Source organism: Leuresthes tenuis, unplaced genomic scaffold, assembly GCF_036924035.1.
Source record: "Leuresthes tenuis unplaced genomic scaffold, fLeuTen1.0.hap1 SCAF_1, whole genome shotgun sequence".
Classification (NCBI taxonomy): domain Eukaryota; kingdom Metazoa; phylum Chordata; class Actinopteri; order Atheriniformes; family Atherinopsidae; genus Leuresthes; species Leuresthes tenuis.
Window position 1 is genome coordinate 11,714,503 of NW_027325355.1, and position 22,966 is coordinate 11,737,468.

The window sequence follows — 22,966 nt, forward strand, 5'->3', positions numbered from 1 at the left end:
ACATATTAGCCTTTCTCGGCAATTATCTGGTTACATAGTGTAACCTTATGATTCCAGTAGCTATATAATGCACATTGTTCACAGATATTGTTGCTTACGGCCACACCACCCTGAATATACCCGACGTCGTCTGATCTCGGAAGCTAAGCAGGGATGGGCCTGCTTAGTACTTTGATGGGAGACTGCTTGGGAATACCAGGTTCTGTAAGCTTTTTCTCTTCTCTCTACCACCTGCATGTCTTTTGTTGCAACGTCTGATCACCCTGTGACACATGAGGAAGTTGGTCATCTTCGGCTGCTGCTGCTTTGTTGGCAGACACGAAGTGATCTGAGATTCTAAGTTTCAACTGCAGGTAATAATCACATCAGGGAAGAAGATGTGCCCACTACATATCAGCCTTTCTCGGCAATTATCTGGTTACATAGAGGAACTGTATGATTCCAGTACCGATATAATTCACATTTGTAACAGACATTTTTTCTTACGGCCACACCACCCTGAACATGCCCGACCTCGTCTGATCTCGGAAGCCAAGCAGGGTTGGGCCTGGTTAGTACTTGGATGGGAGACCGCTTGGGAATACCAGGTGCTGTAAGCTTTTTCTCTTCTCTCTACCACCTGCATGTCTTTTGTTGCAACGTCTGATCACCCTGTGACACATGAGGAAGTTGGTCATCTTCAGCTGCTCCTGCTTTGTTGGCAGACACGAAGTGATCTGAGAGTCTCAGTTTCAACTAAAGGTAATAATCACATCAGGGATTAAGATGTGCCCACTACATATCAGCCTTTCTCTGCAATTATCTGGTTACATAGAGTAACCGTATGATTCCAGTACCTATATAATGCACATTTGTGACAGAGATTGTTGCTTACAGCCACACCACCCTGAATATGCCCGACCTAGTCTGATCTCGGAAGCCAAGCAGGGTTGTGCCTGGTTAGTACTTGGATGGGAGACCGCTTGGGAATACCAGGTGCTGTAAGCTTTTTCTCTTCTCTCTACTACATGCATGTCTTTTGTTGCAACGTCTGATCACCCTGTGACACATGAGGAAGTTGGTCATCTTCAGCTGCTGCTGCTTTGTTGGCAGACACGAAGTGATCTGAGAGTCTCAGTTTCAACTGCAGGTAATAATCACATCAGGGATTAAGATGTGCCCACTACATATTAGCCTTTCTCGGCAATTATCTGGTTACATAGTGTAACCTTATGATTCCAGTAGCTATATAATGCACATTGTTCACAGATATTGTTGCTTACGGCCACACCACCCTGAATATACCCGACGTCGTCTGATCTCGGAAGCTAAGCAGGGATGGGCCTGCTTAGTACTTTGATGGGAGACTGCTTGGGAATACCAGGTTCTGTAAGCTTTTTCTCTTCTCTCTACCACCTGCATGTCTTTTGTTGCAACGTCTGATCACCCTGTGACACACGAGGAAGTTGGTCATCTTCAGCTGCTGCTGCTTGGTTGGCAGACACGAAGTGATCTGAGAGTCTCAGTTTCAACTACAGGTAGTAATCACATCAAGGATGAAGATATGCCCACTACATATCAGCCTTTCTTGGCAATTATCTGGTTACATAGAGTAACCGTATGATTCCCGTACCTATATAATGCACTTTTGTGACAGACATTGTTACTTACAGCCGCACCACCCTGAATATGCCCGACCTCGTCTGATCTCGGAAGCCAAGCCGGGTTGGGCCTGGTTAGTACTTGGATGGGAGACTGCTTGGGAATACCAGGTGCTGTAAAATTTTTCTCTTCTCTCTACCACCTGCATGTCTTTTGTTGCAACGTCTGATCACCCTGTGACACACGAGGAAGTTGGTTATCTTCAGCTGCTGCTGCTTTGTTGGCAGGCACGAAGTGATCTGAGAGTCTCAGTTTCAACTGCAGGTAATAATCACATCAGGGATTAAGATGTGCCCACTACATATCAGCCTTTCTCTGCAATTATCTGGTTACATAGAGTAACCGTATGATTCCAGTACCTATATAATGCACATTGTTCACAGATATTGTTGCTTACAGCCACACCACCCTGAATATGCCCGACCTCGTCTGATCTCGGAAGCCAAGCAGGGTTGGGCCTGGTTAGTACTTGGATGGGAGACTGCTTAGGAATACCAGGTGCTGTAAGCCTTTTCTCATCTCTCTACCACCTGCATGTCTTTTGTTGAAACGTCTGATCACCCTGTGACACACGAGGAAGTTGGTCATCTTCAGCTGCTGCTGCTTTGTTGGGAGACACGAAGTGATCTGACATTCTCAGTTTCAACTGCAGATAATAATCACGACAGGGAAGAAGATGTGCCCACTACAAGTTAGCCTTTCTCGGCATTTATCTGGTTACATAGAGGAACTGTATGATTCCAGTACCTATATAATGCACATTTGTCACAGACATTGTCGATTACGGCCAAACCACCCTGAATATACCCAACCTCGTCTGATCTTGGAAGCCAAGCAGGGTTGGGCCTGGTTAGTACTTGGATGGGAGACCGCTTGGGAATACCAGGTGCTGTAAGCTTTTTCTCTTCTCTCTACCATCTGCATGTCTTTTGTTGCAACGTCTGATCACCCTGTGACACATGAGTAAGTTGGTCATCTTCAGCTGCTGCTGCTTTGTTGGCAGAAACGAAGTGATCTGAGAATCTCAGTTTCCGCTGGAGAGAATAATCACGACAGGGAAGAAGATGTGCCTAATACGCATCAGCCTTTCTCAGCAATTATCTGGTTACATCGAGGAAGTGTATGATTCCAGTACCTATATAATGCACAAATGTCACAGACATTGTTGCTTACGGCCACACCACCCTGAAAATACCCGACCTCGTCTGATCTCAGAAGCCAAGTAGGGTTGGGCCTGGTTAGTACTTGGATGTGAGACTGCTTGAGATTACCAGGTGCTGTAAGCTTTTTCTCTTCTCTCTACCACCTGCATGTCTTTTGTTGCAACGTCTGATCACCCTGTGACACATGAGGAAGTTGGTCATCTTCAGCTGCTGCTGCTTTGTTGGCAGACACGAAGTGATCTGAGAGTCTCAGTTTCAACTGCAGGTAATAATCACATCAGGGATGAAGATGTGCCCACTACATATCAGCCTTTCTTGGCAATTATCTGGTTACATAGAGGAACTGTATGATTCCAGTACCTATATAATGCACATTTGTTACAAACATTGTTGCTTACAGCCACACCACCCTGAACATGCCCGACCTCGTCTGATCTCGGAAGCCAAGCGGGGTTTGGCCTGGTTAGTACTTGGATGGGAGACTGCTTGGGAATACCAGGTTCTGTAAGCTTTTTCTCTTCTCTCTACCACCTGCATGTCTTTTGTTGCAACGTCTGATCACCCTGTGACACATGAGGAAGTTGGTCATCTTCAGCTGCTGCTGCTTTGTTGGCAGACACGAAGTGATCTGAGAGTCTCAGTTTCAACTGCAGGTAATAATCACATCAGGGATTAAGATGTGCCCACTACATATAGGCCTTTCTCGGCAATTATCTGGTTACATAGAGGAACTGTATGATTCCAGTACCTATATAATGCACTTTTGTGACAGACATTGTTGCTTACAGCCACACCACCCTGAATATGCCCGACCTCGTCTGATCTCGGAAGCCAAGCAGGGTTGTCCCTGATTAGTACATGGATGGGAGACTGCTTGGGAATACCAGGAGCTGTAAGCTTTTTCTCTTCTCTCTACCACATGCATGTCTTTTGTTGCAACGTCTGATCACCCTGTGACATATGAGGAAGTTGGTCATCTTCAGCTGCTGCTGCTTTGTTGGAAGACACGAAGTAATCTCAGATTATAAGTTTCAACTGCAGATAATAATCACGTCAGGGAAGAAGATGTGCCCACTACAAGTTAGCCTTTCTCGGCAATTATCTGGTTACATAGAGGAACTGTATGATTCCAGTACCGATATAATGCACATTTGTCACAGACATTGTTGCTAATGGCCACACCACCCTGAACATGCCCGACCTCGTCTGATCTCGGAAGCCAAGCAGGGTTGGGCCTGGTTAGTACTTGGATGGGAGACCGCTTGGGAATACCAGGTGCTGTAAGCTTTTTCTCTTCTCTCTACCACCTGCATGTCTTTTGTTGCAACGTCTGATCACCCTGTGACACATGAGGAAGTTGGTCATCTTCAGCTGCTGCTGCTTTGTTGGCAGACACGAAGTGATCTGAGAGTCTCAGTTTCAACTACAGATAATAATCACATCAGGGATGAAGATGTGCCCACTAAAATTTAGCCTTTCTCAGCAATTATCTGGTTACATCGAGGAACTGTATGATTCCAGTACCGATATAATGCACATTTGTCACAGACATTGTTGCTTACGGCCACACCACCCTCGACGTGCCCGACCTCGTCTGATCTCGGAAGCCAAGCAGGGTTGGGCCTGGTTAGTACATGGATGGGAGACCGCTTGGGAATACCAGGTGCTGTAAGCTTTTTCTCTTCTCTCTACCACCTGCATGTCTTTTGTTGCAACGTCTGATCACTCTGTGACACCTCATGAGGAAGTTGGTCATCTTCAGCTGCTGCTGCTTTGTTGGCAGACACGAAGTGATCTGAGATTCTCAGTTTCAACTGCAGATAATAATCACGTCAGGGAAGAAGATGTGCCCACTACAAGTTAGCCTTTCTCGGCAATTATCTGGTTACATAGAGGAACTGTATGATTCCAGTACCGATATAATGCACATTTGTCACAGACATTGTTGCTTACGGCCACACCACCCTGAACATGCCCGACCTCCTCTGATCTCGGAAGCCAAGCAGGGTTGGGCCTGGTTAGTACTTGAATGGGAGACTGCTTGGGAATACCAGGTGCTGTAAGCTTTTTCTCTTCTCTCGACCACCTGCATGTCTTTTGTTGCAACATCTGATCACCCTGTGACACATGAGGAAGTTGGTCATCTTCAGCTGCTGCTGCTTTGTTGGCAGACACGAAGTGATCTGAGAGTCTCAGTTTCAACTACAGATAATAATCACATCAGGGATGAAGATGTGCCCACTACAAGTTAGCCTTTCTCGGCAATTATCTGGTTACATCGAGGAAGTGTATGATTCCAGTACCTATATAATGCACAAATGTCACAGACATTGTTGCTTACAGCCACACCACCCTGAACATGCCCGACCTCCTCTGATCTCGGAAGCCAAGCAGGGTTGGGCCTGGTTAGTACTTGGATGTGAGACTGCTTGGGAATACCAGGTGCTGTAAGCTCTTTCTCTTCTCTCTACCACCTGCATGTCTTTTGTTGCAACGTCTGATCACCCTGTGACACATGAGGAAGTTGGTCATCTTCAGCTGCTGCTGCTTTGTTGGCAGACACGAAGTGATCTGAGAGTCTCAGTTTCCGCTGGAGAGAGTAATCACGACAGGGAAGAAGATGTGCCCACTACGCATCAGCCTTTCTCGGCATTTATCTGGTTACATAGACGAACTGTATGATTCCAGTACCTATATAATGCACATTTGTCACAGACATTGTTGCTTACGGCCACACCACCCTGAACATGCCCGACCTCCTCTGATCTCGGAAGCCAAGCAGGGTTGGGCCTGGTTAGTACTTGAATGGGAGACTGCTTGGGAATACCAGGTGCTGTAAGCTTTTTCTCTTCTCTCGACCACCTGCATGTCTTTTGTTGCAACATCTGATCACCCTGTGACACATGAGGAAGTTGGTCATCTTCAGCTGCTGCTGCTTTGTTGGCAGACACGAAGTGATCTGAGAGTCTCAGTTTCAACTACAGATAATAATCACATCAGGGATGAAGATGTGCCCACTACAAGTTAGCCTTTCTCGGCAATTATCTGGTTACATCGAGGAAGTGTATGATTCCAGTACCTATATAATGCACAAATGTCACAGACATTGTTGCTTACAGCCACACCACCCTGAACATGCCCGACCTCCTCTGATCTCGGAAGCCAAGCAGGGTTGGGCCTGGTTAGTACTTGGATGTGAGACTGCTTGGGAATACCAGGTGCTGTAAGCTCTTTCTCTTCTCTCTACCACCTGCATGTCTTTTGTTGCAACGTCTGATCACCCTGTGACACATGAGGAAGTTGGTCATCTTCAGCTGCTGCTGCTTTGTTGGCAGACACAAAGTGATCTGAGAGTCTCAGTTTCAACTACAGATAATAATCACATCAGGGATGAAGATGTGCCCACTACAAGTTAGCCTTTCTCAGCAATTATCTGGTTACATCGAGGAAGTGTATGATTCCAGTACCTATATAGTGCACATTTGTCACAGATATTGTTGCTTACGGCCACAATTCAATTCAATTCAATTCAATTTTATTTATATAGCGCCAGATTACAACAATTGTCATCTCAAGGCACTTAAGTAATATAGTCCAATTCAAGCCAATTGGAATTCAATTCATTGTAATCATAATCCAATTAATTCATATAGAGCTAATTAAAAAAATTAATATCCTAGCTAAGGAAACCAACAGATTGCACCGAAATGTGTCTTCAGTCCAATCTCCCGTCCTGAGCGTGCCTGTGGCAACTGTGGAAAGGAACGACTCCCTTTTAACAGGAAGAAACCTCTGGCAGAACCAGACTCAGGAAGGGTGGCCATCCGCCTCGACCAGCTGGGGTTTGAGAAGACAGAAAAGAGGGAAAAGAGGGGGGAAAAACACCATAACGCCATTCAAAGGATATCTGTTGGAACAGGGAAACATAGGTTAATAACCACAATAATGTCACATGTACATAAAATCAATTTTGAAATTAAACAGGGGGAAAAAGAGAGCAAAGTGAGGAAAGGTGTGACAGATGAGGTCCCCCAGCAGTCTAAGCCTATAGCAGCTTAACTATGGGATGTTTCAGGATTACCTGAGCCATCCCTAACTATAAGCTTTATCGAAAAGAAAAGTTTTAAGCCTAATCTTAAAAGTGGAAAGGGTGTCTGCTTCCCGGACATTTACTGGCAGCTTATTCCACAAGAGAGGGGCCTGATAACTGAAGGCTCTACCTCCCATTCTACTTTTAGAAACTCTGGGAACAACAAGTAAACCTGCAGTTTGGGAGCGAAGTGCTCTGTTAGGAAAATATTGTACAATGAGATCTTTAAGATATGATGGAGTTCGGTCAGTAAGAGCTTTATATGTGAGGAGAAGAATCTTAAATTCTATTCTGAATTTAACAGGGAGCCAATGAAGAGAAGCTAAAACTGGAGAAACATGATCTCTCCTGTTAGTTCTCATCAGAACTCTGGCTGCAGCATTTTGGATCAGCTGGAGGCTTTTCAGAGAATATGTGGGACAGCCCAATAATAAGGAATTACAGTAGTCCAATCTTGAAGTAACAAATGCATGAACTAGTTTCTCTGCATCACCTTGAGACAGGATGTTCCTGATTTTGGCAATATTACGAAGGTGAAAGAAGGCAGTCCTAGAAACCAGTTTTATATGTGCGTCAAATGATAAATTCTGGTCAAAAATAACTCCAAGGTTCCTCACTGTAGAACTAGAAGCCAAGGAAATACCATCTAGAGTAACTATATAACTAGACAATTTCTCCCTGAAGCGCTCAGGTCCAAAGAGAACAACTTCAGTTTTGTCTGAATTTAAAAGCAGACAGTTCTGAGTCATCCAGGTCTTTATGTCTTTAAGACAGGCTTGTAGCCTGACCAACCTGTAGGTTTCATCTGGTTTCATAGATAAGTACAGCTGAGTATCATCAGCATAACAATGGAAATTTATGCCATGCTGTCTGATAATGTTACCTAATGGAAGCATGTATAAAGTAAAAAGAATCGGTCCAAGCACAGAACCCTGAGGAACTCCATGACTTACTCCAACGTGTGAGGAAGATTCCTCATTTACAAGAACAAACTGGAATCTATCAGATAAATATGACTTAAACCAGCCTAATGCAGTTCCTTTAATCCCAATAACATGTTCAAGTCTCTGTAACAGAATGCTGTGATCGATCGTATCAAATGCAGCACTGAGATCCAACAGGACAAGCACAGAAACAAGTCCGCTATCAGAAGCTAACAGGAGATCATTGGTAACTTTCACCAGTGCCGTTTCTGTGCTATGATGCACTCTGAATCCTGACTGAAACTCTTCAAACAGATTATTTCTATGTAAATGATCACAAAGTTGAACTGCAACTATTTTTTCAAGAACTTTGGACAAAAAAGGGAGATTGGATATAGGTCGATAATTAGCCAACACTTCTGAATCAAGAGTAGGTTTTTTAAGTAAAGGTTTAATTACAGCAACCTTAAAAGTCTGAGGTACATATCCTATCAACAAAGACCGATTGATCAAATCCAATATGGAAGTGTCAATTAAGGGGAAAACCTCCTTGAACAGTCTGGTTGGGATTGGGTCTAACATACAAGTTGATGGTTTAGAAGAGACTATTGCTGTTGTTAGCTCAGAAAGATCAACTGGACAGAAGCTGTCTAAATACAATTCAGGTTCGAAAGATACTTCTAAAGCTGCTCTACTTGATGATACATCAGTGATAATAATGGGAAGGATTCCATTAATCTTCTCTCTGATAGAAACAATTTTATTGATGAAGAATCTCATGAAATCATCACTGCTGAGAGTTAAAGGAATACATGGCTCAACAGAGCTCGGAGTCTTTGTCAGTCTGGCAACAGTGCTGAAAAGAAACCTGGGATTATTCTTATTCTCTTCTATCAATAATGAATAATACGCAGTTCTAGCTTTACGAAGTGCTTTCTTATACGTTATTAAACTATCTTTCCAGACTAATTGAGACTCTTCTAAATTAGAGGAACGCCACTGTCTCTCCAGCTTTCTTGCAGTCTGCTTTAACGCACGCAGCTGTGAATTATACCAAGGAGCCAACCTCTTCTGACTGATTACCTTCCTTTTCAGAGGGGCAACATTGTCCAGTGTTGTACGCATTGAAGCTGTAGTGCTGTCAACAAGAGAGTCAAGTTCTACTGGAGTAAAATTTAGGTAGCCATCCTGTGTCATATCAGCACATGGCAGTGAAGAAAAGGATGATGAAATCAACTCTTTAAATCTGGTTACAGCATTCTCTGACAGACACCTTCTATATGTAGAATTCTTCTCAGAAACCGTGTAGTCAAGTAATGTAAATTCAAAAGTTATTAAAAAATGGTCAGACAAGACAGGGTTATGAGGGAACACTGTTAACTGTTCACTCTCAATGCCATAAGTCAGCACAAGGTCAAGGGTATGATTAAGGCAGTGAGTAGGTCTGTGAACACTTTGAGAAAATCCAATAGAGTCTAATATAGAATTAAAGTTAATATTTAGGCTGTCATTTTCAACATCTACATGAATATTAAAGTCACCCACTACAATGACTTTATCTGTACTCAGCACTAACTGGGATAAAAACTCTGAGAATTCAGACAGAAACTCAGAATAAGGGCCAGGTGGACGATACACAACAACAAACACAAGAGGTTTTTGTGATTTCCACTTTGGGTGGGAAAAACTGAGAATCAGAGATTCAAAAGAGCTAAAACTAATCTTGGGTCTAGGACTGATTAGTAACCCTGATCTGAAGATAGCTGCCACTCCTCCTCCTCTACCTGTGGTTCTAGGAACATGAACATTTAAATAGTCAGAGGGAGTTGATTCATTAATGCTAACATGATCCTCCTGCTGCAGCCAGGTTTCTGTAAGACAAAATATATCAATATGATGATCACAAATCAAATCATTCACTAACAGAGACTTCAAAGGGAGAGATCTAATATTCAGCAAACCACATTTAATAGTTTGATGTTTTTGTTCAGTTAAAGTTTTTGTTTTAAATTTTTTTTGCACAAGAGGATTTGCTCCTTTTGTGTTTTTTGATTGAGGGGGGGGCAGCATCAGGTGGGAAGCCGCAGAGAAGTGTGTAAGACTACAACTCTGCATCCTGGTCTCAACCCTGGGATGTCATGTTTTTGGATGACTAATAAATTCGTCCATATTTCTAGAAATGAGAGCCGCTCCTTCCAAAGTGGGATGGATGCCGTCTCTCCTCATCAGACCAGGTTTTCTCCAGAAAGATTGCCAATTATCTATGTAGCCCACGTTGTTTGCTGGACACCATCTAGACAACCAGCGATTGAATGAGGACATGCGGCTAAACATGTCATCACTGGTCAGATTTGGCAGGGGTCCAGAGAAAACTACGGAGTCCGACATTGTTTTGGCAAAATTACACACCGATGCAACATTAATTTTAGTGACCTCCGATTGGCGTAACCGGGTGTCATTACCGCCGACGTGAATAACTATTTTACCGTATTTACGTTTATCCTTAGCCAGCAGTTTTAAATAGGATTCTATGTCGCCCGCTCTGGCCCCTGGAATGCATTTGACTATGGTCGCTGGTGTCTCTAATGCCACGTTTCTGACTATAGAGCTGCCAATTACCAGGGTTTTCTCCTCAGCGGGTGTGTCGCTGAGTGGGGAAAATCTATTAGAAACGTGGACAGGTTGATGGTGAACCACGGGCTTGACTTTAGGACTATGACTCCTCTTCCTGACAGTCACCCAGCCACTCTTAAGTCCCGGCTGCTCGGGATCTGCTCGGGGACGACTAACAGAGCAAGCTACGCTAGGTGGCTCCGCACTGACTAAAGGAGCCTGGCTCGCTATCGGGTGGTTTTCAACAGTGCAGAGCCGAGTTTCCAATTCAGAAAGCCTTGCCTCCAAAACTACAAAAAGACTACATTTGTTACATGTACCATTACCACTAAAGGAGGCAGAGGAGTAACTAAACATCTGACACACGGAGCAGGTGAAAGCAGGAGATAGAGGAAGAGAACTGGTAGCCATGCTAAGCTAGAGAACCAGATACACCGCTAAAAAGTGAAAAATAAAGACTAAAGATCTGTAAGAGTGAGCGTTAGAATATAACAAGTATGGGATAGAGTTAACTATGCAAGATGTGTAAATTATAGGGAGAAATAAGGTGATTATTAGTAGTTCAAGGAGAGCGAGAACTGTCACAGTGCACACACAAAGCAACGGGAAGTGATGCAATACGTCTTACCGCAAAGCAAAGCCGTCAGACCCAGGATGCCTCAACGCCCTCTTTCACACCACCCTGAAAATACCCGACCTCGTCTGATCTTGGAAGCCAAGCAGGGTTGGGCCTGGTTAGTACTTGGATGGGAGACTGCTTGGGAATACCAGGTGCTGTAAGCTTTTTCTCTTCTCTCTACCACCTGCATGTCTTTTGTTGCAACGTCTGATCACCCTGTGACACATGAGGAAGTTGGTCATCTTCAGCTGCTGCTGCTTTGTTGGCAGACACAAAGTGATCTGAGAGTCTCAGTTTCAGCTGGAGAGAATGATCACATCAGGGAAAAGATGTGCCCACTACAAGTCAGCCTTTCTCGGCAATTATCTGGTTGCATTGATGAACCGTATGATTCCAGTACCTATATAATGCACATTTGTCACAGATATTGTTACTTAAGGCCACACCACCCTGAATATGCCCAACCTCGTCTGATCTCAGAAGCCAAGCAGGGTTGGGCCTGGTTAGTACTTGGATGGCAGACGGCTTGGGAATACCAGGTGCTGTAAGCTTTTTCTCTTATCTGCCCCACCTGTCTTTTTTTGCAATTTCTGATCACCCTGTGAAGTTAAGCAGGGTCGGGCCTGGTTAGTACTCGTTTAAATCCGGTTTTTCTACTGTACTTCTCTACAAAAACCAAAGAGGAAGCTGCTGTCCCATCAAAATTCAACGTCTTCAAGATCAAAAAAGAAGTCCAGTTGCTCTTATGAATACTCTCCATCATTTCAGTTTATTTCTGACATTCAGCTTTTCATAGCACATGATGACTGTGTTGAAAATATGTGCAACAATGTAAACCACCAAGATATTCTGAATAATAATTGTATTTATTTTCACTGAGGCTTGTGTAAACCACAGACTGTATTTAGTGTAAACTGTGTTTTCATTCCTGAGCTGATCTCATTCACCTGATGACACTCCTTAACTGTCACTGTTGAAAAATTCCTCCAATTATTTATAGTTTAGATAGAAATTGTTAGAAACGTTTGTTTTTAATGTCCCTCATCAGGATGTAGAGGCATTACTGTGGTGAAGGAGTTTGTCCAAGTTTGGGGTTGAGTTAACGTCTGAAATCATGGGGGATGGATGGTAACATCACCGTCCTTTCAGTTGTTTTATTTTTCTTAAATCATTCCTGTTCCACACATGCTTAGCTAACTGGCTAACGACACGTTTACTGTTAGCGAGTCAAGAGAGACCGCACACAGGCCGAGTTCAGTCTGAATGAACAGAGCAGGAGCTTAAACCTCCTCTACATCCCTGTGAGCAGGATGAAGGCGTCCTCTTGTGTTAGTTTTCAGATTTCAGCTGTGAACCTGCAGGACGACATGAGAAAAGAGAGATTTAAACATCTGTAATATCACACTGTGTCAGTTTGTTCACAGGACTCACAACCTGTAACACTGATGCTGCTTTCAGGGAACTTCTTCCTGTTATTGTTTCTTTTTTTGTGAACTTTAACTTTATCAATAAGTGGCAGACCAAACAGCGCAGTCACCTCTCCATCTGTGGTCTCCAAACCCGACTGAAACTGAGGAGTCTGCTGGAAACTCCACTTTACTCTGACCCGCTCCACCCAAACTCGTACCTGTGACGATCCAAAAACAATACATGGAACAGAACAATGAGAGTTAAACAGTTCTCAGCCCCACCACAAAACCTTTTCATTCATTTGGATGACATGATCCTTTCTTCATCATATTCTCATTAATGATCAGAGCTGAGTCAGATTTCTTTGAAAAGTCCATCGCTGACAGCAGCAGAAAGTGACTAAATATACTGAACATAATTACAATGTTTTCAGTATTTTTAGCTTGTGCTACTTTCTATTTGTACTCCACCTCATTCAGAGACTCTGTTGTACCTTTTAGTCCACTACATTCATCTGATAACTTCAGCAGATTCAGACTAATACTAAAAAACATCAGAAAGAACAGAATCAGATCATAGAATATGATGTAAGATCACACACATCACCTTTAATCATTCCATAACACGTTATTCCAAAGTGTGCCATTCTGCCTCATTTATTCTATTTTTTACATTCAAATATGTTTTCATATGATTTTTTTTTGTAGTTTGAGTAAAATCAAAAGTAAATCTACAGTTTTTACCTGAAACAAAATCTCTGTGGTTCTGATTCTGTAACTTATGTCCAAGAATTCTTCTTCCACTTCTTGTCTCTGAGAACAAATGACATCTCCTGTAATGACTGACATCATATAATATTGTTACATTTAGCTTTGATTTGAATCACTTTGAGGTTTCATGTCGTTCTTTTTGTTTTCTGAGTTTCTTCCAACATCTCAGAACACGTTCAGAAACAAGTTTGAAGCGTTTGTGAGCAAACAGGTGAAACCCAGAATATGATCCTGAACCAAAGCAACTCTTCCAGCCACAGATGGCTTTCAACAAATATCTCTGAAACAAAGCAGTTACTTGTTGCAGCCGTGTGTTGCCACCATGAGGGATGCTGGTGGTGTGACAGCCTCACTCCCATTTTCACAGAAACACAATTCATGATCAGGAGGAATCCACAATTTATTATTTCCAGAAAAACATCCAGAATCAGAACATTTAGTTTCTGGGTTACCAAGTAGATCATTACTGAGAGTTTTCAAAGCAGCAGCAACATTTGATCTCTGAAACAGATCAAAGTAAGTTTAACTGCAGAATTATTTTCACATTTACAAAGTGATGAGATGTGAAAAGAATCTGTGATAAAGGAAGGTCTGCTGATTTCTCTGTTTGGCTCCATGAAGTGGAAGAGAAACAACAACATACAAACACATCAACACAAGGATTCAACTAACATTCAGAGCTCAGAGAAGTTTAGATTTTCATGTGGAGAAATCTTTCTGTGAATAAAACTCAGCATTAGCAGCGATATCCTCCATGGCTGCACAAACAGGAAAAAGCAGCAAATAAACAACAGAACAGCAGCGCAGAGACATCACAGCAATGAAGTCTCAGCAACAAACTGACTGAATACCTTTATTTCACTTCACACAGCTCAGCTGTGGCTCCAGTCCATCCAATCCTAACTCCAGCATAGAGCGGCTGAGTGAATGTGGTCTGGACTCTGTGGAGGAGAGTCATGGCTTCAGAGACGCTGTAGAAGGACAGAATACCTGCTCTGTGATCCAGGTACACTCCTACTCTGGAGGACTGAGGACCTGAGATGGAGGCTTTCATCTTGTTGGACCAAAATTCAAAACTGTTTTGGTAACATTTTAATGCCCAAGATTTGTCATTACGTCCAAATCCACATTCATTCCCTGTTCTGCTGATGTTCTTGTATGCGACTGCTACATCAGCTCCTCCCCCTCTCCTCTCCACCTCCCAGTAACAGCGTCCAGTCAGACTCTCTCTGCTCAGGACCTGACACCATTCTGTGAATCTGTCTGGATGAGCAGAATAAGACTGAGGTTGTCTCATTACTGTCACTTTTCTGTTCCCCTCTGACACTAACAGATATGTGTTTGCTGTGTTTGGATCCAGTGTGATGTCACATGAATATTTTAAGAAGGCAGCTCTGCTCTTTGGCTCTGGTTCTGGTTCTGGCAGTAAAACATCCACTTCAGTGACTGTCAGTGAGCTGTTTGTCCATTTCTCTCTCAGAATGTCCTGTAGTTTCTCTCTGAGCTCTGACGCAGCTGCTGTCACATCCTCAAAGTACCTCAGAGGACGGATATTGATGCTGGATGAGTGTGTGGACTCACTGAGTGCTGACACTGAGGGGTAGTTGTGAAGAAACTGGTTGTGATCCTCTGTGTGTGAGAGTTGCTTCAGCTCAGCATCTTTCCTCTTCAGCTCAGTGATCTCCTGCTCCAGCTTCTCCTGAAGCTCTTTGACTCGACTCACTTCAGTTTGCTGCTGGGATCTGAGCTGCTGCTTCACATCAGAGCTTCTTTTGTGGATGAGACGGATCAGCTCGGTGAAGATGTTCTCACTGTCCTCCACTGTTTTATCAGCAGACTGATTGATGGCCTCCACCTCCTGTTGAAGCAGCTTCACATCTTTCTCTCTGTCCTGGATTCTCTGCTGGATTTGTTGTCGACTCCCCTCCAGCTCTCTCTGCCTCTCAGTCCTTTCTGCTGCAGCTGACACTGTGTCGTGGCCTTTATGATCATCCACAGGGCAGAGATAACAGATAGACTTCTGATCAGTACGGCAGAACATCTTCATCACCTCATCATGACGACAGCAGATGTTCTCCTGGAGGCTCTTGGAGGGCTCCACCAGCTTGTGTTTCTTGAATGGAGTCACATCATAATGAGGCTGAAGGTGTTTCTCACAGTAAGAGGCCAGACAGAATAAACAGGACTTGATGGCTTTCAGTTTTCTTCCAGAGCAGAAATCACAGGCCACAGCTTCAGGTCCAGCATGGCAGAGATCAGCAGGAGCAGCTTGGAGTCCAGTCTTCTTCAGCTGCTCCACTAAATCAGCTAACATGGTGCTTTTCTCCAGGACAGGCCTCGGTGTGAAAGTTTTCCTGCAATGAGGGCATCTGGGAATTCCCTTCTTATTCTTTCCATTCCAGTAGCCTTTAATACAGTTCATGCAGTAGCTGTGTCCACAGGGAATAGTCACCGGATCCTTCAGTAGATCCAGACAGATCGAACAAGAGAAGGTTTCCAGGTCCAGTTTAACCCTTTTCTGAGCCATTTCCTCCATTTGGCAGAGCAGTGTGTGACTCTCAGAGCAGAAACACCGTCTGTGCTGTGATACCAAACTAGTTCCACCTCCTTTTGTTGCAGCTGATCAGCTGATCTTCACTTAAGAGCTCCTCTACTATCACACAATGGTTTCACACATCCTCCCAGCTTTAGATCAGTTTGGGGAGGGAACAAGGGAACAGTGCTGGTTTCACCTCAATCCAGGCAGGACTGTTCAAGGGGTTGTTGACAAGAAATGTAAATGTTGCTGTTTCATAGTATTTTCATGCTTTTCATTTATATTTATAGAATCAGCCCTGCTCTGCAGCAGCTTGAAATTCATAAATCATGATCTTCTGCTGAAATGCTCACCTGAATCTTCAGACTGATGCATTCAAGTGTGTGACATGAAACATGAGCTCTCATACGGCTGTTGGACTTCAGAAGAGGTAAAAACCTGCAGAGTTCAGCTGCCTGAAAACTAAAGCTGACCCCTAACCTGCAAACTTTCTGTACTCCTGGCTGGCTGGACCAGAGTCCAGAGAAGAGTCCAATATTAGCTCTTAACTCACATGTAGATATTACAGATTAAAGGTTTCTTAAGACTGCATCAGACATGTTTGATCATAATCTTTCTATCGAGCTCTGTATGCTGACTGGCATCTTCAGGCTGAGCCTGATAGAAACCCTCTTTGTCTCTTTGTCTCTGTGAAGAAAAGAAGCTGCATCTTAAGATGGAGTTCCTGTGGTGTTTTGTCCACTCTTGTCCACACTGAAAACACAAACAGCATAAAACAGCAGAATGACTTCTTTTCCAGCCTTTTTCAGTTGGCAGGAAACAACAAAACGCTTCACAGCAAACATCTGTTCAGAAGTGAGAAAACCCAGCTGAGCAGATTAGTGTGATCAGAGATTTCTGTGTTGCTCAGATAACACTTCATGTACTTTATGTTTCTGCGTCACGTCGACAGTATTGGGTGTGACGCCATCATTGAGCATTCAAAGTTCTGCATTGAGGGACCGTGTTTCTCTGCAATTCACCATGCTGCTAGGGGTGTGTGGCTGTGTTTGTGTGGTTTCAGGGGTTATAGCCGAATCCTTGCTTTTTCTTCCGGTCACAGTTAACAACAGTAAACTACGGCAATAGAGGTGGAGCAGCTGTATTTGTAGTTGGAGCTCATCAATACTGAAGAACAAATGCTTATATTGCAAATGTTGAAGCGCAGGCGACAGAAAAGACGTTTGCGGAGGTGGTCTGTACGACCACTAAACTGGTCAAGGCTGGGAACGAGTGAATTTACAACACTGGTTCACCCACTGAGGGACCTGAACAAGTGCACTTTTGATACTTTTGAATATCAACGGGCCGATTTGACGAGCTTCTTCGCCGTGTACGAAGATCCCCTCCCCTCTGCAAAAATTGTGTAATCCTCTCAAGGTGCTAACTGTCTCCATTGTATTGTGATTAGCCACTCCACCCCCCACTGAGGTTGCTGTGAGGTTAATGACAAAGGCCAAACTGCTGTTTGAATGAACTCTGATCAGCCCAACATACGGTGTGTTGAGTTATGTCTGTTGTACACAGACTGTACAAAGACAGACCCTTTTTCATATTTATATTTTATTTAGCCAACTAACAGATGTTCACATTCACCTTATTTTGTGAGATGATTTCTATTTGTCATAACACTTGTTTTAATAATGGTCTGTTATTTTAGGAAGGGACATACTAAATCATTCATGAACGGTAATTTGGTTGTAGGTAAACCTCAATTTCAATGACAATTTACTCTGCCAAGCTCACAATGTGAGAGGAAAGAGGACTGGAATTAGTGCCCCAAAAAACACAATTTCAGCTTGGAAAAACTACAAACAGACGATATAACTTCAGGAAGAATAAATGTTTATTTCACACTAAGAAAAGTAGGCTCACTACATATGAAGGCTATACAAAGCACAGAAATGTAGCATACAGTTGTCCCATCTAGCAGTTTCCACATTCCCATGGTGAGTCTTTCCTACATTTGCCACAGGTGTATCTGCGGCAGCGTACACAAAGTTCGGTGCTTCTGTTATTATTGCAGAGTATGTGCACCTGGCACTGTGTCTTTTTCTTCTGAGAAACTCATCTCGCGAAGCTGCTGTTTGCGTTCTTCCCCTTGTGCCTTTTCCTGCAAAAGCCTGTTTTGAAGTTCCTCTGCAAGCTCCAGCATGAACAGTTGGCGACTTTCTTTGGATCCTGTACATGCTGTGTACAAGACCTGTGCATTTGTGACAGCCATGTCAAGCAGATTGTAAAACACAGCCATGGGCCATCTCTGTGTTCCTGCACGCACCGAGTGGTTGCGTGATTTCTGGCCCATGATATCAACGCCTTTGAAATGGGTGTAATCAACAAAAGTGTTTGTTTTTTGTTTTTGGGTGTCCACAATTTCCACTTTCTGATGCATGGTGCTCAAAAGACAAACAGATTTTTTTTGTTGCAAACACCGTCAGCAAAGCACTTCCAGATGTGAACACCTGTGTGGAGTACAACTGGCGCCCCAAGGTTTCCTTTGCAGTTGCTGGTAACTCCCAACGATTTTTGTTGATGGTGCCAAGCAGAGTTGTTTTTCGTTGAAGAAGCCTGTTAGCCAAAGACAGAGAGGTAAAGAAATTGTCCATAGTTACAGTCCTTCCCTGGTCCATAAATGGTTCCATCAATTTCAAAACAACATTCTCTGACAGCCTCTCTCCCGTCGGACGAGTGGGATCTTTCCCTAAGTAAGGGATGGCATTACACTTGTATTTTGTGTCCAGATCTATTACAATCCAAAACTTGAATCCAAACTTGTCAGGCTTTGATGCAGTGTACTGCAGAAAGGGACAACGAACCTTTGAAGGAAATAACTGCTCATCCACGGTAACATGCTGCCCTGGACCGTAGGACGACACACATTTCTGAACAAACCGCTGCCAGATGTCTGAAATTGCTGCACATTTGTCCGTTTGTATGCGCTCCTTTCGGGTGTCCTTGTTGTCGAAGCGAAGGTACCGCTTTATTTCAAGAAAGCGGTTACGGGGCATTATGGCTTTGACATCTGGGTTTCTGAATCTACTGGACCACATGAGTCGCATGGCACCAATGTAGCCCTTGGCAGCCCTGTGAAAAAGGATTGCGAGGAACGCCATCAGCTCGAAGACACTCATCTGCCAGCTGGGATTTGTTCTAGGGCCCTCCTGGATTGTGCAGTCTCTGATGGTCAACAACATGCTGATATCCAACAAACACAGGAAGCTTTGAAGGCGACTCGTGATTTTGTTTGTTGCAAACTCTGTTGGCCCTCCAGATCCATCAAATGCCATCTGTGAAGTTTCATGAGCAGAAAAGTCTCCAACTTTGCGGTGGAACCACATAGTGCCATCTTTCGCCTTTTCTGTGGATCCAGGTGTTATGCCCACATCTGCAACTTTTTGTTTTTTATTACAAGGGGGATTTACATGCCACGTGTCTTCCTCCTCATCTGACATGGCCTCTGTGTCTGAACTGTCCTGCTCAATCACATAATTGACCACCCGTCTCTTGCACCAATAAATCCTCCCCTCTTTGGAGGATTTATTGGTGCAAGAGAAGTCGCATCCTCATCACTTGACGAATCTGTGACAACGTTTTCATTCTGAAATGCAAAGTCCACATCTCCACCATTAGATTCACAGTCCGACGTGCTCTGTAGAATTGCTAAAGCCTCCTGAGCACTGATCCCTCTTGGTTGCCTTGGTTGTGACATCGTGAAGTCTGGGTCTGTGTGCCAGGCATTCCCTATTTATGATTGTTTCTCGCCCACAACATTCACACCTTTTACGACACTCCCTTCCTCTCCCTTCCTTCATCGAATCTAAATTGTATGAAGCCCATTGAGTCTTACAAAAGGGCACATCAACTATAATCAAACCCACATAGTCAACTTGAAAGAGGCTATTTCTCAGATAACACAATTTGTCTTATGCCTTTGTCAAATGCCAGCACAGATTTTGTTACAAATGTTATTGTGGAAAAATAGCAAATGTGCCTTTTATGGCCAGTGATTCTTACAGAAGGGCACATCAGAGTTGCTGGCCTGCAGAATTTCCTTTGTGTGGGGGTGGGGTGCTGGCAGGGACACAGCTCAAAAATTAGGCTTCTTTACACAACAATGGGAGGCAGATAGTGGTAAGTTAGACTTTTTTTGGGGGGGTTCATACTTTGGGTACACTTTTGTAAACTTAAGAATGTTCAAGTTTAGTCTGAAGAAGTATTGAGTCAGTATACTTTCTAGTTCACTACAAGTACATGGTCCATAGTATACTTGCTATACTTATACTAATAACATACTTAATTAAATAAACTTCAGCTATACTACATTTTGCAAAGGGATGTCTTTAAGGTACATAAATGTAATGCAATTGAGCACACATATAATTTACTGTAAACTTTTAAACTCCAGTACTATATGATTAGTATTCTGCTAAATTAAAAGTAAGCATGAGCCAATGACTTGACATTATTCCATACTTGGATCAAGATAAACTAACTATTAGTACTTTGTGGCAGAAAGAAGTAGAATGTATGCTAAGATACAAGTATAAGCTTTAGTATTAAGATATAAGTGTAAGTCTTAGTATTAATGTAATGACAATGTTAATACCTTCATTTTCCTATAGTTGCAAGTATCATTTACTCATAAAATGCACTTAGTAAGGAAAAGTATGAAATTAAACAAAAGAATGGAAGAGGAAACAAGGAAACCACAGCTGCTCTTGAAAGTGATGAAAAAGAGGTAAGCTGAATATTATGCAACAGTTGTTCTAAGTGCCTGATTGTTTCAGCTCTCATATGAATAGGCTATTTCATTCCTCATTCATGTGGTCGGTAGTTCTAGACGACCAACAGGATGGTCTATGTGTCAGTGATACAACTGGGACAATGACTGTTATAATATCTACTGTATGAATGTTAAAAACAACAGCTTCTAAGCCTTGAACGCCCCACGTGTGGATTTAGCATTTGAACAGCTCATTCAGAAGAAAGCTGAAATATCTTCCAAAAGCAAGTAGTCAATTACTTTCTATTCAAGCACCCAAGATTGCAATGACTGAGGACAGAATACACCGTAACCGGGTACAATGAGTGTTCACACAAAGACAGTAAAGTATCTCATCTCATATAATGAAAAACAACAGCACATCGTCAGGATGCCGGCTTCATGTAACTTGTCTTTCTGTGAGAAGCAAAAAATATTGGAACTCATGAAGTAGATAGTTGCTTATGCATCACTGCAGTTTTATCCATGGATGTATATATGGAGCCACATGTGAAGAAATGTACACTTAAGTTGTTTGCAAAGGGTATTTAATTAAAAGTTTGATCTACTTTAAAATTGCGATTATCATTGTCAGACATCACTTTAGGATCCATTCAGTCGTGTTATGTTTGTGGTTTTACAATCTTTTTAAAAATGTAGAGATGGATGTGGATGTGACACTGATGTTTTCCAGTCAGGGAAAGTGGAATAATGTTTAATGTCCTGTATTTGTGTCACTTACAGGATAGTGATGAGTCAGTCTACGGGGATGACAAAGTATTTATTAGTGGTCATATGTAAAGTATATTGCAGCGCTGGACTCGGAGTGACAGAGCTCTCGCAGGAAATCCATCAGGCCGAGCCCCGATATCAAGAAGCATTCCATATTTATATTCAGCTTTATCTCACAGAGGTTGTACTGTCCTCCTCGTGTTCTTTGGATGTGATAAATAATGTGTGTTAGTGCTGTTTTAGGCGTGTATCTAATGTACCAGACCTATCTACTCCAATAGAGATGTTTTGTCTGACCGAGTTGTTTCGTCTTGCTGTCATCCTAATGTCTTGGACTATCTAAGGTCATCGATTGTGTAGTATGAGCAGAGTGTAAAAGTACCAGCTAGGAACACGTTATTTAGTAAAATACAGAATATGAATACATAATGTCTAAGAACAAAGGCAATTATAACAATACCCAATACTAGGATTTGCTATAGATGTGTACATAGAGGGTATCCTAGGATCTGTTACAGATTAGATCTTCCCGTATATCCCCGGAAACATTTTGGATATGTGGCAGATGTGTAAACTTGTGTACTGTTGGATCTCTCTGGATATTAGGTGTTTTAGAGCAGAGTTAAGTAACAGGCAGTCACATGTTTTACCCTTAACTCTCTCGAGGCAAAAGCAATACAATACACTACTTTCAACTGCTGTGTGGTTCCTATCAATTAAATACCACTGAAGGTAATCATTCATAACTGAATGCTTTTCCTCCATTGACCCAACACGTTTAAAACACCCTGCAGTCTGCAGCATGGTGCTGCTGTGTACGATCAGGTCCTGCAGGCTCTCCAATGACAAAGCATTCTCAATCTAAAAATGGGATCTGTTACTCATTTCAAGTAGAAAAAGGAATTATAAATAGAAATGGTATCAGAAAGCTGTCATGACAGAAAGTTTGAAGTGGACCAAATTGTGGACCTTTCACATTTTCAGAGGGGTTTTATTATTTTGAAAGTGGGATTGCCTCTCCTTCTCTTTTAAACTCCCAAACTTGTATAATGACTCCACTGCACATCTTACTATAACTCCTGAATCAAAGTATAATCAGATTTCGTCAGTCAGTGGATCAATGATGTTATAACTGGCTTTATTATTAGACATTATGTATTCATATTCTGTATTTTTCTAAATAAGCCATGTTCCCATTTTGTACTTTTCCACTCTGCTCATACTACGTAATGTATGTCCTTGAAAAGGCCAAGACTTTAAGAGTGCATAACGGAACTAAATAACTGGGTCAGATAAAGCTTCTCTATCGTGTCAGATAGGTCTTGTACATTAGGTAAATGCCTAAAAATACACTCACACACACACTCGTTGTTTATATCATCCAAAGAACATGACAAAGATGGTGGTTGGCCTGCTCATGTCACCAATAACTGGCCAATTCTACTTGGTCGCGTGTAAATCAAACCTCTGTGAGATAAATGTGAAGAAGATAAATATGAAATATTTCTGGATATCGCGGCTCAGGATTTCCTGCGAGTGCTCTGTCACTCTGAGTCCAGCGCTGCTATACTTTACCTGTGATCACTAACAATTTAAGATTTCTCCAGCTTGTTCTCGGGCTTCTAATGAAAGAATCAGGCTAACACTGTGAATGACCACACACACAAA

General features: G+C 42.7%; 1 protein-coding gene, 7 non-coding genes and 11 pseudogenes across 8 annotated transcripts; 18 read left to right on the forward strand and 1 right to left on the reverse strand.

Moving 5' to 3' along the window:
* The first annotated feature begins 92 nt into the window (after positions 1–92).
* Positions 93–211, forward strand: LOC140283763 (5S ribosomal RNA; annotated as a pseudogene).
* A 269-nt stretch (positions 212–480) lies between these two features.
* Positions 481–599, forward strand: LOC140305272 (5S ribosomal RNA). The gene has a single exon (XR_011915346.1). It is a non-coding gene; the product is annotated as a 5S ribosomal RNA (ribosomal RNA).
* A 269-nt stretch (positions 600–868) lies between these two features.
* Positions 869–987, forward strand: LOC140300119 (5S ribosomal RNA; annotated as a pseudogene).
* A 269-nt stretch (positions 988–1,256) lies between these two features.
* On the forward strand, positions 1,257–1,375 carry LOC140283774 (5S ribosomal RNA; annotated as a pseudogene).
* Positions 1,376–1,644: 269 nt separating this feature from the next.
* Positions 1,645–1,763, forward strand: LOC140280245 (5S ribosomal RNA; annotated as a pseudogene).
* Positions 1,764–2,032: 269 nt separating this feature from the next.
* On the forward strand, positions 2,033–2,151 carry LOC140294683 (5S ribosomal RNA). Its single transcript, XR_011912806.1, has one exon. It is a non-coding gene; the product is annotated as a 5S ribosomal RNA (ribosomal RNA).
* Positions 2,152–2,420: 269 nt separating this feature from the next.
* LOC140278509 (5S ribosomal RNA) lies at positions 2,421–2,539 on the forward strand. The gene has a single exon (XR_011909199.1). It is a non-coding gene; the product is annotated as a 5S ribosomal RNA (ribosomal RNA).
* A 269-nt stretch (positions 2,540–2,808) lies between these two features.
* On the forward strand, positions 2,809–2,927 carry LOC140290886 (5S ribosomal RNA; annotated as a pseudogene).
* Positions 2,928–3,196: 269 nt separating this feature from the next.
* Positions 3,197–3,315, forward strand: LOC140269055 (5S ribosomal RNA; annotated as a pseudogene).
* A 269-nt stretch (positions 3,316–3,584) lies between these two features.
* On the forward strand, positions 3,585–3,703 carry LOC140291489 (5S ribosomal RNA; annotated as a pseudogene).
* Positions 3,704–3,972: 269 nt separating this feature from the next.
* Positions 3,973–4,091, forward strand: LOC140290293 (5S ribosomal RNA). Its single transcript, XR_011912339.1, has one exon. It is a non-coding gene; the product is annotated as a 5S ribosomal RNA (ribosomal RNA).
* A 269-nt stretch (positions 4,092–4,360) lies between these two features.
* LOC140298164 (5S ribosomal RNA) lies at positions 4,361–4,479 on the forward strand. Its single transcript, XR_011913836.1, has one exon. It is a non-coding gene; the product is annotated as a 5S ribosomal RNA (ribosomal RNA).
* A 272-nt stretch (positions 4,480–4,751) lies between these two features.
* LOC140298117 (5S ribosomal RNA) lies at positions 4,752–4,870 on the forward strand. The gene has a single exon (XR_011913793.1). It is a non-coding gene; the product is annotated as a 5S ribosomal RNA (ribosomal RNA).
* Positions 4,871–5,139: 269 nt separating this feature from the next.
* Positions 5,140–5,258, forward strand: LOC140298512 (5S ribosomal RNA; annotated as a pseudogene).
* Positions 5,259–5,527: 269 nt separating this feature from the next.
* Positions 5,528–5,646, forward strand: LOC140298118 (5S ribosomal RNA). The gene has a single exon (XR_011913794.1). It is a non-coding gene; the product is annotated as a 5S ribosomal RNA (ribosomal RNA).
* Positions 5,647–5,915: 269 nt separating this feature from the next.
* Positions 5,916–6,034, forward strand: LOC140298523 (5S ribosomal RNA; annotated as a pseudogene).
* Positions 6,035–9,953: 3,919 nt separating this feature from the next.
* LOC140290733 (uncharacterized) lies at positions 9,954–11,003 on the reverse strand. Its single transcript, XM_072379368.1, has one exon. It carries the CDS (start codon positions 10,839–10,841, stop codon positions 9,954–9,956), a length of 888 nt encoding a protein of 295 aa, XP_072235469.1. The 5' UTR covers positions 10,842–11,003.
* Positions 11,004–11,094: 91 nt separating this feature from the next.
* LOC140293612 (5S ribosomal RNA) lies at positions 11,095–11,213 on the forward strand (annotated as a pseudogene).
* A 268-nt stretch (positions 11,214–11,481) lies between these two features.
* On the forward strand, positions 11,482–11,600 carry LOC140296405 (5S ribosomal RNA; annotated as a pseudogene).
* Positions 11,601–22,966: the final 11,366 nt, after the last annotated feature.

What these genes read in the sequence shown, in the direction of transcription:
- LOC140290733 (XM_072379368.1), bottom strand. Translation starts at nt 10,841, where the DNA reads ATGGCTACCAGTTCTCTTCCTCTATCTCCTGCTTTCACCTGCTCCGTG.